The 17665-nt window shown below is 33.4% G+C and overlaps 1 protein-coding gene across 1 annotated transcript in view; it reads right to left on the bottom strand.

The window, feature by feature from the left end:
* LOC106463855 overlaps positions 1-16299 on the bottom strand; it is a 23488-nt gene extending 7189 nt beyond the window's left edge. The window contains exons 1-4 of the mRNA XM_013923935.2: positions 16135-16299; positions 5092-5279; positions 2583-2717; positions 1340-1424 (exon numbers count right to left, since the gene is read on the bottom strand). Of these exons, the coding sequence (XP_013779389.2) occupies positions 1340-1424; positions 2583-2717; positions 5092-5279; positions 16135-16281 (555 nt within the window). The 5' untranslated portion in view covers positions 16282-16299. The remainder of the gene's footprint in view (positions 1-1339; positions 1425-2582; positions 2718-5091; positions 5280-16134) is intronic.
* Positions 16300-17665: the final 1366 nt, after the last annotated feature.

A 17665-nucleotide genomic window follows, 5' to 3' on the forward strand; every position in this document is an offset into this window, starting at 1 on the left:
GATGGCGTGCCGTGTAGAATAATTCTAGAAAAGAAAGACAGAATATATATATATATATGCAAAAGGGGTTCTAGCACTTGTGAATGTTTTGGAACCACTGCTTTAGACTATCAAAGCATGTCATACCATGTTCCACATTAGGTACATGTATACATTTTTTGTTATTGCTTAAAAATTCTAATATACTTCCATTGAAGGCTGTTACAGAGTAGAAGTGTAGTCTTACTGTTACATAGAGTAGCATGTTATTTATTGCTTGTTACAAAGATAAATAGCGCACCCTGGCTTATTACGGAGATAAGCAGTGTATCAGAGTGCTCTTGCTTGCTTGCGATCATAGTTGTGGTTTATTTATATAACATTGTTATTTTACTTACTTAACATCAGTGTTTCAGCTACTTGTTACACAGGAAAGTAGTGTGCTTTTCCTTGATAATTAGGGTAGTTTAACGAGTTTGCTGTAAAGCGGAGTAGTTATGTGCTTTAAACTGAGCATTGCAAACCTGCTTTTATTGTATACGCGAAAACTAAGCCCTTATTTGTTATGTAACAATATTATGTGTTTTACTCATCCATATTAGTGAAACGCTGAGTGTATTTTCTAACTTAAATGAGAAAAAGTTGTGGTTTTATTTACCTGTATGAAAAATGAATGTATTTTTCACCTATACAAAAACTGTATGCCTTTTACTAACACGTAAAGAAAGTTGTTAATGATTTACCTAGTATACGAGAAAGTTGCATGTTACACTTACCTGTAGAAAAGTTGTGTATGATTTACCTATTATACGAGAAAGTTACATGTTTCACTTACCTGTAGAAAAGTTGTGTATGATTTATCTAGCATTTGATAAAGTTACATGTTTCATTTACCTGTAAAGAAGTTGTGTATGATTTATCTAGTATTTGAGAAAGTTGCATGTTTCACTTACCTGTAGAAAAGTTGTGTATGATTTATCTAGCATTTAATAAAGTCACATGTTTCACTTACCTGTAAAAAAGTTGTATATGATTTATCTAGTATTTGAGAAAGTTGCATGTTTCACTTACCTGTAGAAAAGTTGTGTAGGATTTATCTAGCATTTAATAAAGTCACATGCTTCACTTACCTGTAAAAAAGTTGTGTATGATTTATCTAGTATTTGATAAAGTTACATGTTTCACTTACCTGTAAAAAAGTTGTGTATGACTTACCCAGTATGCGAGAAAGTTACATGTTTCACTTACCTGTAAAAAAGTTGTGTATGATTTACCTAGTATACGAGAAAGTTACATATATCACTCACCGTATAAAAGTAGTGCGCTTTACCTAATTCAAGAAGAAATTTGCAAGTTTTACCTCTACTACAGCCATGAGGCTGTAAAGCTTGCTGCTGTGGGAGTTATCTGTATTCCAGTCCATGGTAGAGAAGGTCTCTTTACAACTGTTTAAAAACAAAAGTAAACAAACTCACTTTAGTTTGTTATGCGCCCACTATCTACACAAAACATTGGATAATTTTACTGAAACGTTTCCTTTTAGCATTTTTAACAAGAGGGGAAGTCCACTATTGTTTAATACTAGGTATTGAGGTCGCCACAAAACGAGATACAAAAACTTAACCGAAACATTAACACTTTAAACACTTTCGTTAATGTATTCATGAATACTGTGAACTGTGGATAAGGTAAGACTATAAATAAAATTATTCAAAATGATATACATTCCACACACAAACATTAGTGTTTTTTAGATGAATATTTATTTCTAGTGAGACCTTACCATGTAATTTCAAATAATTTTAAGTAAAATATAAGTATAGATAGAATAATTAGATATTAAAAAAAATGCAATGCTTATCTGGCACTGGATAAAGTTTAAATAAGAAGTACATGATGATTAAAAAAAAAGCAATGAATATATACGTTCGTGAAACGACGCATTTAAGAATATCAAGGGTAAAAATTCATATTTTTTAGTATCACAGTTCCCAGTTATACATATTAATACTTTACTCTATCTTAATAAAAAACAAAGCGTTAAGTTCCAAAGGCTTCGATTATTTTTGTTAGCAGCGTAAGACCCACGTAAAAGATAACAACAAAAATTTTATGTTCATTACTTTTTGTAGTGTTCACATTCTTTTTATTAGACAATTACCAATCTATTACTGGTTCTTTATTATAGTCTTCCAACATATTTAAAAGTAACCAATTAGATTTTTAAGCAACTAAAGTATCTCAGTTCACAATTTAAAAACAGAAGTTTGATGTATCATAGATCAAAAAAGTTACTCAGTGTTTTCCATTAAATAATTGTATACATAAGATAAAATGCATAAAATAAAGTCACTTGAAACAGGAGTACAGTTGTATTCCTCCTTGAAGCAATTCATAGGAAATATAAGCTAGGCAACCAGAGCCACGTGTTTAGCAAGAACTCCTGATTTACCTAAGTTATATGTATCTACTCTATTAATTTTTTTATAAGGATAATGAAAACCTGAATTAGCATTATTTTCTTTTTTAGCGGTAAATCAAAGTTTTTAATTGTTAAGCATATTTGACATAAAGATGTATATGAAATTACAAAATCGACTTACCTTTTACTGGGTAAGTCTTTGTGGAGATTAGAACAGGTTTGACTAAATCCAATACTGTACATACAGGATGAGATGAAACCCAAAACAATGACCAAGGAGTCCAGTAAAACCCAGGGCATCACCCACATTGTCCGGCTAAACATTACAAAAGTGAAAGATTATTAATTATCTGATAAATAGTATATATACACACAGTGAGAAAATATTTGTCCAAACTCCATGTGAAATGGTAACAGGGTTTACAAAGGCTTTTAAAGGACTATTGTTAAACAACACACCCAATGAAAACTGGGGCAACATGAATTACCCACACCGCTGCAGTACACGAAATGCATGTCTCTACATATATAATGCATATGCAGCTGCAAAGCGTTTTTGAATACTATAACACGGATTTGTCGAGAAAGTAAACAATGTGCCTCTATGTACAAGTCTTAGCAGACCCTCTGTCGTCAGTTCTGTTGGATGTCTGTCTTCTTGATCGCTACACACTTCAAGGGACATTGTTTCGTTAACTTTGCTGTAACCATGGATAGCTGTTTTTATTAGCCCTACTGAATTCGGAGAGAATTTTTATCTGCTGTCGTCAGAGATGTCTGTCTCCTTGGATCAGAGAATGGTAAAAAGATATGAGGTTGTGACCCCCTCCCCTATGTTATCAAGCACTTGGAAGATTAAACGACGTATTGGAAACTATTGTTAAGTCTAGTATGTCCTGAAAACCGTTGATGTGTACTGTGTATTAGTGATAAGGTTATTATTTTCTAAAAATGAGCGTATAATTCTGACACGTGGACCCTACTCTCCGCTCTCGGTCAAAATTCAAACTCAAGACAGACTAGTCGCTATGAATAGGCTCCCCCTCCCTCTACTTCGGGGGGACATACAAAAACACGTGCAGCCAACTCAACTCGAGGTCAATTGTTATTTGCAGTTAAGCACAAAGCTACACAATAGGCTATCTGTGCTCTGCCCACCACGGGTATCGAAATCCGGTTTCCAGCGTTGTAAGTCCGCAGACATACCGCTGTGCCATTGGAGGGCAACTCGAGGACAAAGGCTTAAGCATGTAACCTTTACCTACTCATAATGATTAATACATGTTGTACGACCTATAGCAATCCGTTTAACACGAATGTCATACTATATGCAGCACAACACCTACACGAAAATTCATAAAATTTGCCTTAATATATTGAACGAAAGTTATATTCTAAACTTATGGAAAGGTGGAACTCATAATTATTTAAGACATTTACATTACTCCACCGTCGTGTGATTTTCTTATTTTTCACTGTTAATACGAAAGGAAACACTACTCTGCAGACTACAGTACTGAATTCTAGACATTCCTTGTCCATTATTTGCATTCTCAGCAGTCAGCACCATTGATTGAAACCGTGCTTCCTTGTTCGTGGCCATATTGTATTCATTGCCGATATAACTGACCAACTGCGATATATATATCTGTTACACTTTACAAGCCCATAAAATCCCACTATACTGTTTTTGTTTATTTTTATCAATAAGTCTGGCAAAATAAAATATTTGTTTCTGATATAAGCGTTTTTAAATAAAATGGAAACTTCCATATGGCTAAAACTACTAGAAAATGGGTCTTTTAAACGATCCATATATATAATTTTGTCTACAAAATAAGTGCCAGTGAGTTCTATAACGCTGTATAGCATATACACACACCATGTAGTTTATGTTTTTGTTTACGAGCAAATATGACCGGTAACATCCACAAACAGCCCCAAACTGCAAACCTTGGTTACAATTAAGAACATTAACATGCAATTGGAAGTTTAATTATTGTTTTTCACTAATGATTGGAAAATGGTTGAAATTTAACTTCTTAGATTTGATCTAAAATGATTGACAAAAATCTTTAAGCTTCTAAGAGTTCAATTATTTGGCCTTTACCTAATATGATTTGCAGAATCCTAAAAATCCCTAAATTTTAACTATATTCTTACCTAATATAATCTGTTTTGTAACATATTCGTACTTAACAGAATTTGAAATATCTTAAAAACTCATGAAGTCTAACTATTTCAGGTCCACCAGTGGGACAACGGTAAGTCTATGTACTTACAACGCTATAATCCGGGATTCGATTCCCCACGGTGGACACTGCAGATTTCCCATTGTGGCTTTGCTCTAAAAACAAACAAACTATTTCATCCTGATTTAACATGCTTTGCACACTATACATCCTAGTTTATCCAGTTCAATTTTACCTAACATCTTGTAACGAACTAAAACCATGAAAACTTAAGTACTTCATTTTTACATCGAAAACAATTTGATCTTGACACAAACCTCTTGGCTACAACCACAAATACTACATCCGTTATCCATTTAATGTAAATAGATAGATAAATGAACAAAGAAACTGGAAACGTTTCAGAATATCACTATATATCTTTTACTGCAATATTATTTAACCACCATGAATAATTACTTTTGTAACCATATAAAATGAAAACCAATATGTACGTACGCCACGTGTTCTTCTCGCCTGGACACAATGAAGGCATATCCATGATACAGGGCCATGACCAGCCCGTACACAAGCGGAAATATTGTAAAGTACAATGTGAAATCACAGGTTGTATCAACAGCTTTTTCTGGTTGGTATGTGGTGGACGAGATTTGCACAAACAATAAGCATTTCTGATGAACTATAGCCTAGAACAATAAATGATATGCAAGATTTAAAAATATTATAAACTAATATACACGAGTTTGATCATTTTCAATAATAAAAAGCACATTGCTTTCTTTTTAAATGGAGTCTGTGTAATTAAACATATTATTTTTAAGTGTATGTACGTCAATCGTCCCTAGTGTTACCAGTGAGAATGGAGTGTTATTTCGCCAGACGAAACTTGAGCTAAACAGAAAACTGCTTTCCAATAGAAACCTAGCTCCAAACATCAAGTTTCACAATGTATTTCATAATTATTAACACAAGTTTATGTGTTTGTTTGAAGCATTTCCTATGTCAATTTGTATTCAATACTAGATATGCAGAGTACATTTACTAAAACGATTTTGAATATACAAATCACAGTTCATATAAAATCGCAGTGGAACGGCATGTATTTGTTTGTGTGTTGAATTTTACGCAAATGTACCCAAGTGCTACTGCGCAAGACGCCCCCAATTTTCAAGTGATAGATTAGGGGGGAAGACATACATTCAACACCACCCATCGCCAACTCTTAGGCTATTTACCAACGAATAGTGAAATTAACCATCACATTATAACCCCCATATGGTCGAAACGAATTCGAGTCGAGTGCTCTAACCACCGGGTTCGGTATGTATCAGAATTACACATTGACATTGTTTGTCGTTACGTATATAGCGTATTGCCATAAAAAACATTATTGCCTTTGTGAAGAGTATGTAACAACTTTTTCCGACGCAAAATAGTTATACACTCGCATTATAAAATATATCCCTTTTACTTTATGGCATTGGAAGACAAATAAATGTGGATCAGACTGTAGCCCCTGGACTATTCAGAAAGAGACCTGCAGCAAGTCGTACCCCAGTCATGGTAAGCAAAGTGTGGTGTCTTGTAACAGTTGAGAATCCATAAACATAAAGCTAAGTTGCAAAAACCGTTAAAGAGACTAAGGCAACAGTATGCAGCATAATCAAGAATGATCTCCATCAGTAAAAGTGACACAAGTCAAGTGTACACGTTGTTTGCACAACATATCCTTTCAACTGACACATACCACAAGCAATTAGAGAATGAAATGAGTATTCAAGGTGTTTCATATAAAGCCAAACTGGCCAATTCGTGGCGACATGGTCTGTAAATCGTGGTGAGGCACCAAAATCGTTGTAGTATAATACACTCAACTTCTGTACAGGGTGATAATAAAAACAAATGAACCATATTTAAAATGATTATGTCTCAAACATTACTCGGACATGTAGAAGCATGATATCTATAAAAGAAAGTCTGACCTTGTGTTAATATTCGAGATATTGCTGGGGCCAATGAAGACTGTACATACGAAATGCTGCTTACAGTAGCTTCATTTTAAGAGATAGGTTTCATATGCTGATAAAGAATACAGAAACGTACACTGAGAGCTTTCTGTAATCATTAAGTACGGTAGTACTTGATAGTAGGGATCGTGATGAAATAAAATGGCGGGTATAAAAATCGCCCATTTAAAACCTCCTTTAATATGACTGAATATTAACAATGACTATTTCACAGCATTGGCTGAACAAAACTAAAGCTTATTGTAATTATAAAGCCGCCTAAATCGCCATATACGCGTTTCAAAATGTCAGTATTTCAAACGAATTTTCATCTAAGTAAAGTAAATAAGTAAGCGAGTTTTCCAGACAAGCGTGCATAAAAAATGGTGAACCCTATTGCTCTAATTCTGTTCCGTCTGGGGTCCCAATGTATAAAACGGAACAATGCACTAATTTGAGCATATAATTAGATTTGATGATAGGTTGTTAGAGATGCTAATGAGTAATTCAATCGGGTGTACACGTAGTATTGATGGCGCACAAAAATATAGCTAATGAAAAGGAAACAAACAAGTATAATAAAACTTAAATTTTATAAAGACAAGTAGGGATCGATATATCCATAACCTAGCTAGGTATAGAAATTTGTTTGTATATTTTTTTTTAATTTCGCGCAAAATTACACGAGGGCTATCTGCGCCAGCCGTCCCTAATTTAGCAGTGTAAAACTAAAGAGAAGGCGGCTAGTCATCACCATCCACCGCCAACTCTTGGGCTACTACTTTACCAACGAATAGTGGGATTAACCGTCACATTATAACTCCCCCCACGGCTGAAATGGCGAGCATGTTTGGTGGAACGGGGATTCAAACCTGTGACCCGCAGATTGCAAGTAAAGTTCCCTGACCTTGTCATGCCGGGCCAGCTATAGAAATATAGAAAGTTTTAATGCTACTAAAAAGGTATTGAAACAAGAAAGTCAAAGTCAAAACTACACAAACTGAGTTTCTTAAAATTAATATATATCCCTGCTTTGGCTCAGACTAAAATTATTATAGTGATTTGCCAAAATTGGGATAAAAATTTTCGATTTTAAGTAACTCAGTTTTTGTAATTTTGATTTTCTTGTTTCAATACTTTTTGTAGCATTAAAACTTTCTATATTACTATAGCTAGCTAGATTACGTATATATCGATCCCTACTTGTCTTTACAAAATTTAATTGTTTTTATTGCTATACTGGTAGTTTTTTAAAAACTTGTACCATGCCCAGTCTTTCGTGATTAAAATATATGATTTTCAACGTACCTGGCATGGCAAGTGGTAAGGGGAATAAACTAGCAATCTGTAGGTTGCAGGATTGAAACCCATCAAACATGCTCGCCTTTTCAACCATGGGGGAGTTACAAGTGATGGTCAATCCCACTATTCATTGGTCAGAAGTAACCTAAGAGTTGGCGGTGGGTGATGTTGACAAGCTACCTTCCCTCTAGTCTATCACTTCTAAATTAAGGATGGCTAACACAGATAGCCCTCGAGAAGCTTTGCACAAAATTTAACAAACAATTCAATGTGTGTCTGGTGAAATGTTTTAGTTTCCCTTGGACAACTAGTTTTAAATACGAAGTTTTCTTTATAACCACCTTCAATTTCATAAATATTTTCTACACATACATTTGACATTGTCAACATGAATGGTATTTTATGCAACACATGAGCTAAACGGTCAGATCGAAAACCTCAAGATATCAGGTGAATTTAACCATATTTTCGAATTCCTGACCAGAATGAGGGCAATCAGTTAGCATCTTCCAATGCATACTCTTAACCTAATAGTAAGATTGACTCTCAGTTTTATAATGCACATAGTGCTGTGAGTGCGGAGCCGGTTCAACAATATATGTCGAGCTCAAACCTTACACTTTCCAACCTAAAGCTCAGTTCACTAACCATTTTCGGCCCATCTTCTGCAGTCCGTTTTCTTACCTCTCAAAATCCATCATCCAGTGCATGTCATTCTGAACCCATACTTGTAACATTTCAAAACTGTGCAAGTTGAAATTTTATTGATACCATTCCATTTAATATTTTATGTTTACTAAATAGCAATGAATTAAAAAATAATAGTGTCAATAAAAGAAAGTAATTACACCAATTATCTTCTGTAATACATTACTCATCAACATAACCCCTGACCTCAAAAAGCTCACACTGAAATGTCCTTTTCAAATCATAATCAAATAAAAATTATAATCATATATAGTAGTAAACAAAGCTCTGACCAAGAAAATAATAATAGCAACAGAGCAGGAACTTAACTCTGACCTTATCTTTCAATATATCATTTTTTTTATTCATCAAAATTATTAAGGCAATGGAATATCCCATTCATAATTCAAAATATACACCATCATGTTTAATAAATTATGGCTACATCAAATATTTATACTATTACAGTAAGTCGTGGTAATGTTGTTAGTAATAATGATATTATAGTCTAGTTTTTATCTTATAAATATAACTTCCTCTGCAGCATAAAAATATGCTGGATCTTTTCACATACATAAATATCTGATGTAAGCATATTTTGTTAAACAACAGTGAAGAGGTGCATTATTATTATTATTATTGTGTATTCACAACAAGTAACTGACTTAGTGATTTGTTTGGTTTGTTATGAATTTCGCGCAAAGCTACACGAGGGCTATCTGCGCTAGCCGTCCCTAATTTGGCATTGTAAGACTAGAGGAAAGGCAGCTAGTCATCACCACCCACCGCCAACTCTTGGGCTACTCTTTTACCAACGAAAATGGGATTCGCCGTCACATTATAACGCCCCACGGCTGAAAGCGCGAGCCTGTTTGGTGGGACGGGGATTCGAACCCGCGACCCGCAGATTGCGAGTTTAGCGCCCTAACCACTTGGCTTTCACTTATAGTGAAGAGAACAGTTTTTAATAATACTCTAACACTAGGGAGAATTTAACAAATGGTATTTAGTCATGATAGATAGTGTGTGCTTAAAGTCGACGAAAGAGATTTTCCTTGCTATAATATTATCGAGGTACAGGAACAGTTGGACATGGTGACTGTGTAACAGTCTTCCACTTGTGGTCGTTTTCCTATATTTGTTATTTGTATTTTCTTCCGACTTTCATTATTTCTAAAATACACAAGCGAAAGATTCAGTACCCACTGATAACACACTGCCTAAATTGGACAGTGCAGCTATACCAGGGTTTTAAGAGCACTATATCGAAACCCCAACACTAAATAATGTCCAACTGAGAAGGTCCAATACTGCCATTCAGTTCACCATAACCTCACAGAACCAGTCAACTGACTTTTTGGGGGCCACCCCATGGCCACCTGTCTACAGAAATTCAAGGTCAAAGTGTTGTGTTGCAGTGCCACTCCCCTTTATGGGGCACCACTCAAAGCAAATGTATGTGTGTATTTTTGGATCCTAGAGGAGGTAAACGGTACAGACAAAACTCACGTACAGGAATCCAAATTGAGAAGATAAGAGGGTGAAAGATCGATAGCTTGTATGAGGGGATTGGGTTTCGCTGTAGTAAAATCCAGCAACATAAGAAACCCTCAAACCTAGATGGACAGGCTCGTATCTTTTTCTAATGTAACTTAATACATCAAACTATAAGGTTCAGCATTTTCACGAGTCTCTAAAAGTGAGTTAAAGACATCAATAAGCTAAAACTGGATGACAATGATGAGATTCTCTGGTCCTGGCTTGACCAGGAGATGGAGTGTGAACAAGTTGAACCTGTGGTAGACCATGATAGTACTATCAAATATCACTCTGACCAAGCATAAGGAAATGACATAAAAGTGACTCGAAATCTTCAATGACTGACTGTGAAGAGTCAAAGAAAGAGGAAATGCCACCTAAACCAGTAATCTAAGTGATGATAAACTGTAAGAAAAGTTAGGATGACAGGTTATTCCGTAACCATCAAAATGGAGTTACAGCCATTATTTCCCCAGCTACCTATTGAAAAGATAGTTTTTACACCATATGCATTTCATATGTACATTACTATATGTAATGAAATCCCTGCAGCATATACCTGTATTATTTATAAACATATTAATCCATACATTCAAAGTCACTAGGTCTGAAAACTTAGGACAGGCGATATTAATTAATATAATACCTAGAACATCAACAGTCTGTTTGAATGGATCTCATTACTAAATATTTAAAGACATCTGAAAGCTGAATGCGATTTGTAAACTTTACTTTTCAGGCTATTGTGCAGATTTGGGTAATATTTTTAAATATCTCTCCAATATTTTGTGTAATGCACTTGAGTTGGATTTATTGAAGTTGCGCTTAATGATATATACATATAGGTAAGCAAGTTGGCTAAAAATAAGTCTGTATATGGTAAAATAACCATACAAATGAAATAAAAACCAAGTGTGCAGATCCAGAAAGAGTAATCCCATATATGGAAATACATCGTACAGATGTGATGAAAAAGGAAAGTGAGAGAATGATATGGAATAGTTAGTTAATATCTTTCATTATTTCAGTATCAAATAACCGTGATGTTCCATAATAAAGAAGTAGATAGTGACTGTCTTTATTTAATTTCTCGAAAATTTCTTATGTGTTGAATTGTTTACACTTATTTTAATAGTTTGGTTCGTGTACCAATAGATGGTGGGGGTACAGCATGGTGAAAGTCTGCCAATGAAAGCAATTAACACAACAACAGTAATCTAGAGTGTTTAAATCTCCTACTAACCAAACCACACGTGTATGTTATACCATACATCCAATTGCATACTTAGTTTTCAGCATGGAAACATTCGTGAAGACAATTTAATCACCTTATCCCGAAATAATAATAATAAAATGAATATTGGAAAGAAAATGGTGTTAAAATGGGGAAAAAAATATATTTCCAGTAAAAAAAAAACTGCGTCAAAATGTTCTCGAGACAGCCGACTTCAGCAGTGAGAAGCAAATACAGTTTATAAACAGTATTTTAATTCAATTTTTGTCACAGACAAGAAAAATAGCTATTCTTTCGTTGTGTGTGACAAAAGGTGCAGAGTTCAACTTACTAGAAAGCTCTTTTTGTGTCACATAAATCAGTTTTAAAAACAATTGATACAATTAAATGGTGGCTGAAGGATGTCTATGCTGACCAGTAGGACCCTAAACAAATTTCTCCATGATCCTCAAAAAGATTCCTACGTGGCAAAGAAAGTAAAATTGGGCCTTCGTCCACTGAAAGTACGAGAGTGAACAGGCCACAGCAGACATATAATGACTTCAAGTGGAGGTGGCTAAGACTCACACACACAAATTGTCACAATAATAAATGTCATACAAAAGCTGTTATTGGAGGGACATCAACCTATAGTCACTTTAGATATCTTACTTGCCATCCTAAAGTGTGCACACTGGAGTTATTGAATGTGATTATGCAGATTTTGTAAATGTATGCATTTTTCCCTTTTCCATTGTATTTTTTCTTGTAGTGCTTTATGTATCTATATTCTGCATGCAGTGTCTATTAACTTTGTTTATTCAGTTTAACTGGTATATATTCACGTTTTTTCGTATTATATACACACAAGTACACAATGAAGGGTTTTAATATGCATATCAATATGTTTAAACGAGGTTTCTAATTAGTACTCTGCTTACAAAGCTTTAAAGGGGTTACCATTTTATTTATTTTTTATTTTATTTTTGTATTTTTCTTAGTTTACACGATCAGCAGTTAAGTGTTATCAATTCTTTGCAGTGTTACTCTTTGTTGTACGTTTCCACCTTTTTCTGTACCTTTCCCATTCCAGGTATTATTCCATTTTTTATCTATTTGCTGTAATTTCAATGATTTTTAATTGTAAACTTTCAAGCAATGGTTTTTATATTATCTTTGCTATATATTTTAAAGGATATTTTACTTGCGTATTTTGGGTGTAATTACTAATTTTCAGAGCAGGTGTCATTATGCTTCCCTTTCAAAGGGTTTCATTTTTTTATGCAATTGTGTATTTGTTGTATGTCAGTTTTAGAGAGTTATTTTATTATATTTTATTAATGGTTTTCTGCTTAACTTGTCAACTGTTTGGTAGGCTGTGAGTGTGTTTCGGGAATACATCTATTGTAAACGTGAGTCTTGTGTATGGATGATCGTTTATTTCAATGCCATATAGTGTCATTTCGTAAAAAGTCTGACCGAGTTACAATTTTCATATGATCACACCTTTAATGATTACAACTTAATTTAATATTGGCTCGAAGCCAGATAAAAAGTGAGAAAGTTTTAGTATGGAAATACTACACATCTTACTATTCCATAGTATATATTTCTTAATTACAACGTTCTTAAATTTTTTTCTAAGTTTTTGTTATTATAACTTTAAATTAGTAGAAGTTGCATTATAAATTCATTCTGAAGAGTTACTTTTTTATGGCTTTATTAGTCTTGGATCTTATTTACCGTTTCGTGAAGTAATTGCATTGTTTTCTTCTTGACTTGAGTTTGGGGGATACTTTGCATCTATCACAAGGAATAGATACTTCTGCATCTCGGCGACCTTTTGCGATTGGTCAGCTGCACGGAGAAAGCCATTTGTAATATGAAGTTTTAGCATTTTTGAAATAAAAAAATCAACCCTACCTTTGAGAAAAATAGTTCATTCTTTTGAAGACAGCTAAAACTTGCTTGTGGGTTTCCCATCCTTGTGTCATTTTATTCCTGTTCTGATCATGCAAGTTTCTATTTAAATATTTTTTAAACTTCTTTTCCTGCCACTATCTATTAGAATAAATAAACTGCTCTTTTTATTTATCTTTACTTCAACACGTGTATTATCTTTATTCCTCCTGTTACAAATCCTTGCACTTTTCCTTCTGCACATATCAACGAACCTCTCGTTCTACAAAGATCTGGTAGCTCGGTGCTCGTATAACCTTGAATTACCACACCAGTTACAGAATCTGCATGTGAAAGTTTTTCTCGTGTTTATGAGTTATGCATTGAGTGTTCTCAATTCATTTAACATTCTCAATCAAAGTGATGCTCTTCTTTTCCACGGGCTACTTGAGAAACAGAGATAAATAAAATCAAATGTAACCAATTTCATGAATGCGAAGTATGCTAAATTGGGTAATTACATTATGACTACCGATGAAAGGAAAAAGTATTTGCATCTAAACAATGCATATCAAGATATCTCAGTAGGGTTCACCTTGACAGGCCTGAAAACAAATGATGCAAAGATGAACCATGAACTAATAGCCAAGATCTATTCACTAGCCAGAAAATTCTACAAAGAAGTCATGTGAGAGACAAAACCAAAATTCCGGTTTGATGATCCAGTCATAGAGCATGTCAAGATTTTGGAGCCTATAAATATCAAACTTTAAAGCTGAGAAGCTTAATCAACATTTAGAAATAGCTTGCTCTTCCAAATTTAACTTTGAGCTCTCCACTCTTCGTAAGTCTCACTATTTATGCCTTCCTATTGGAACTTTGAAATTTCTCAATTTACTGAATCCAATAAACAAGTTTTCCAATTCTCAAACACTACGGCTAAGTGCTTCTTCAGCATAGAAAATAATCAAAAACTGTTAAAGAAAACAAATTAGCAGCGTCAACATAAAAAAAAATAACCATCAGTGTCGTTATGGATTGAAAAGGACGCTGGATTTTCAAATGAAGAAAAAAAAATGGGATCAAATCTGTAAAAGTGAATGCCTCTGCAATTGGGTACAACCAACATCCCCTTGCTTTCGGAACATAAAACAGTTTCTATATTTTTATTTACTTATTTGTAATCCCATGGAGAATATGCAGTTTTAATTTTTCTTTACAAACATACTTTGACAGAAACTGTTTTAATGGAAAGTAAAGTTGATGTTTTGCTCATAAGATATACAGTTGCATTTAGTACAAAAAAAGAAAAAAAAGAATGACTTTACTATCTACAATTTAACTAGCTTTTTGAGTATGTTACTTTGTAATTCCATAGATATGTTGTTTTATGTTTTTCTTTGTGAGCAGAATAACCACATTTTTAAGGGAACTTTGTTTCTTTTAATACCAAGTAAAACTAGATTTTCTATAACTAGGGCGGAAAACACCTTACTGTAATATAGTGGTATTTACGAGTTAACTAACTACTTTGTAATTTTCATAAATCTTTAAGTAGATATTTTTCATATCTGATGTTAAAATTATCCAAACGAGTTTTTCTATTAGTAAAATATAATATGTTTTAAACTTATAAAGTATTTTCAGTTAACTATTGTAGCTTCAGGACTTACTTGTGAATTAAATAGTTAATATTTCAGGATATTATCAAGATTTGTCTGTACAGTGTTAGGATTTCAGAAAAGCTTGACTGTAAACACTGTTCGAATTACATCCGACTAAAATAACAAGCTACAGGTTGAGCATGTACATGTAACGTTGACACTGTGGCAACTTACATAAACCTTAGATGTTATAACGAAGCTTGGCAATGTGATTTAATCACACATGGAAAATTCAGGTTAGGAAACTTGTTTAGTTTTAATCATGTAGGGGAAATAGTTTTGAGTGTAGACTTACAGTGGTAACTGTTTGTCATAATTGTCTTGCCGTCCGAAATCGACAATAAATGTTGTCACAATGACATTATTTTTCTTCCTAATGAAATTCGATGATAAATTATGTGATAGAGTAAACTTTAAATATGAAATGTTTTAATTTCAGCCAAAGAAGTCCGATGACAGGAATGTTATTTTTAATAAATGTTCCATGATGTAGGTTCAATCATATTCGTTTAACAACTTTTTTCTCAACCTCATCGGAACCTCTTTATTTTAGTTTTACTAGTAATTTTATCAATATATCTTACATTATGTTAGTATAATACAGTAATTTTATAATAACATTAATTCACCTTGAAATAAATCGTGCTTCAATAATTTCAATATTGAAACTTAAATGTTACAAAACCACTTTGTTTATATGTAATGTATTGTACTGATAAACACGGCTTTATACGTTTAAGCCCTATGGTTAGGCTAAACATCTCATGTGCAGAAACGCCCACCCGGATATGGTTGTACATTAGGTAAACGTACAGGTGATGTAACATTTTACTACGTAAAGTCACAAGCCTTCTATTCATAGTTATACCTAACTTACCTTATTTGTGTTATTGCATAATTAGTACCCCATGTATCATTACTATTATTAGTAGGCTTAAAAGTGAAACTGTTAAAAGTCAATGTTTTGCACGAATATGACACTTTGATAGTAAAGCATATAAATATTAAACCCTATACTAATATATATACACATTAAACCATCTCAAAAATATCAACTATTCAGCAAACAAGTTGATTATTAAAAATCCATTCCAAATTTTCGTATACATAATACAGTATGTTCAGGCTAGAGTAGAAATTAGAATTAGACACCTACTACTACTAGTACTTATAGTTTCAGTAGTATAAATAACTTTTTAAGAATGAGGATAACCGATAAGGCAGTACTTACCTTTGCTATAAGCAAACTTAAAATTGTTACAATACAACTTAAGAAAGCAAAGGCGTAGAGTATCGTACTTGTCACAAGTTGTATGTGAAAAGCCATTTCTTCGTTCTTAAGCGACAACCATGAACTTCTCAAACTGTACACACTCATAAACAACCACACAAAAAAACTTTGTAAAACGACTCGATTTAACGCAACTTATACACCGCCATCTAGCGGTAGATGCATTAGCTTGATATTAAACATATGCTGAAGTACTTTTTCTTTGTTTTCGTGTTTAGTACGACAGCTTCGCAACCTATTGATAGTTCTTGTGTGTACTTATTAATGTACTAACCCCCCAATGGCGCAGTGGTATGTCAGCGGACTTCCAACGCTAGAAACCGGGTTTCGATATCCGTGGTGGGCAGAGCATAGATAGCCCATTGTGTAATTCTGTGCTTAATTCCAAACCAGACAAAATTAGAGTACTAATTTTTTATAAAGATGGCATTTTCAGAATTTAAAGTACTCTATTTTACATGTAATCCTACTATTATTTAAGAAACGATTGTTTATTTGTGTGTATTTATTTGTCTTTTAATTCCTCCTGGGCTTTCGCATTTGGACCTGTCAAATATGATTTAATCTACTAGGAATGGTTTAAAATGTATCAAGCAGTTATTTTTCTTTAAAATCCATAGATTTCATAGCTCCAGTGCTGACTAAATATAGATCAGTCGAGGGGTGGCCACTAGGTGTACTGATGAGATTTCTCCAGTTTTTTCTTTGATTACATTGGATATACATACAATATACGTACTTTCAGTCATCACTGCCATATTTAGAACAATAAAAAACTATTTATATTAATTACTGGTAAAACATTAATTCTACAATTGCATTTCGTTTTCTAATCCCGTCAATCATTTGAGGGATTTCTTTTTCACACATTGTTTGTACATATTTTCAAGTTAGGCACACATGTATGTTTTTTTAAGTCAGATGTTACTTATTGCCTTGATTAAAAAAAAATTAAATTCGGAAATAAAATGTTATTTAAATAATATAACCCAGTGGACATGAATAATTTTATTATTGTGTTCTTTATTTTTTTTTATTGCTACTGGCATATTTCGAAATAAAAATAATTCATAAACCTGTCACTGAGCATCGCACGGATACATCTACTAGTATCTAAAAAATATTCTTTTATGAAAACATGCTTTCTTATAATATTTATTTCATCATGCAAAAATACAATACCGTATGAAATATGTATGTATATTGTTATATAAGAATAAAATTGTGCTGTTGTTAAAATGATTTTACGAAGTATAGCAAAAATAGTGTGTTTGACATGTTATCAGTAGTGACCAGAGCCGACCCGTTGCGGTAGGAGTGAAAATGTTTCCGGAAGGAAACAGGGACAACCATTTATTTTTAAACCATTTTATTTTTAATAATATGTTATTATTAAACAGACATTACAAGAGAGGCAACTCAAATATATGGCTTCTTTCTATAAACATAAATCAAAAATGAAAACTTTTAT

This window comes from Limulus polyphemus, unplaced genomic scaffold, assembly GCF_000517525.1.
Source record: "Limulus polyphemus unplaced genomic scaffold, Limulus_polyphemus-2.1.2 Scaffold1503, whole genome shotgun sequence".
Taxonomy (NCBI): Eukaryota; Metazoa; Arthropoda; class Merostomata; order Xiphosura; family Limulidae; genus Limulus; species Limulus polyphemus.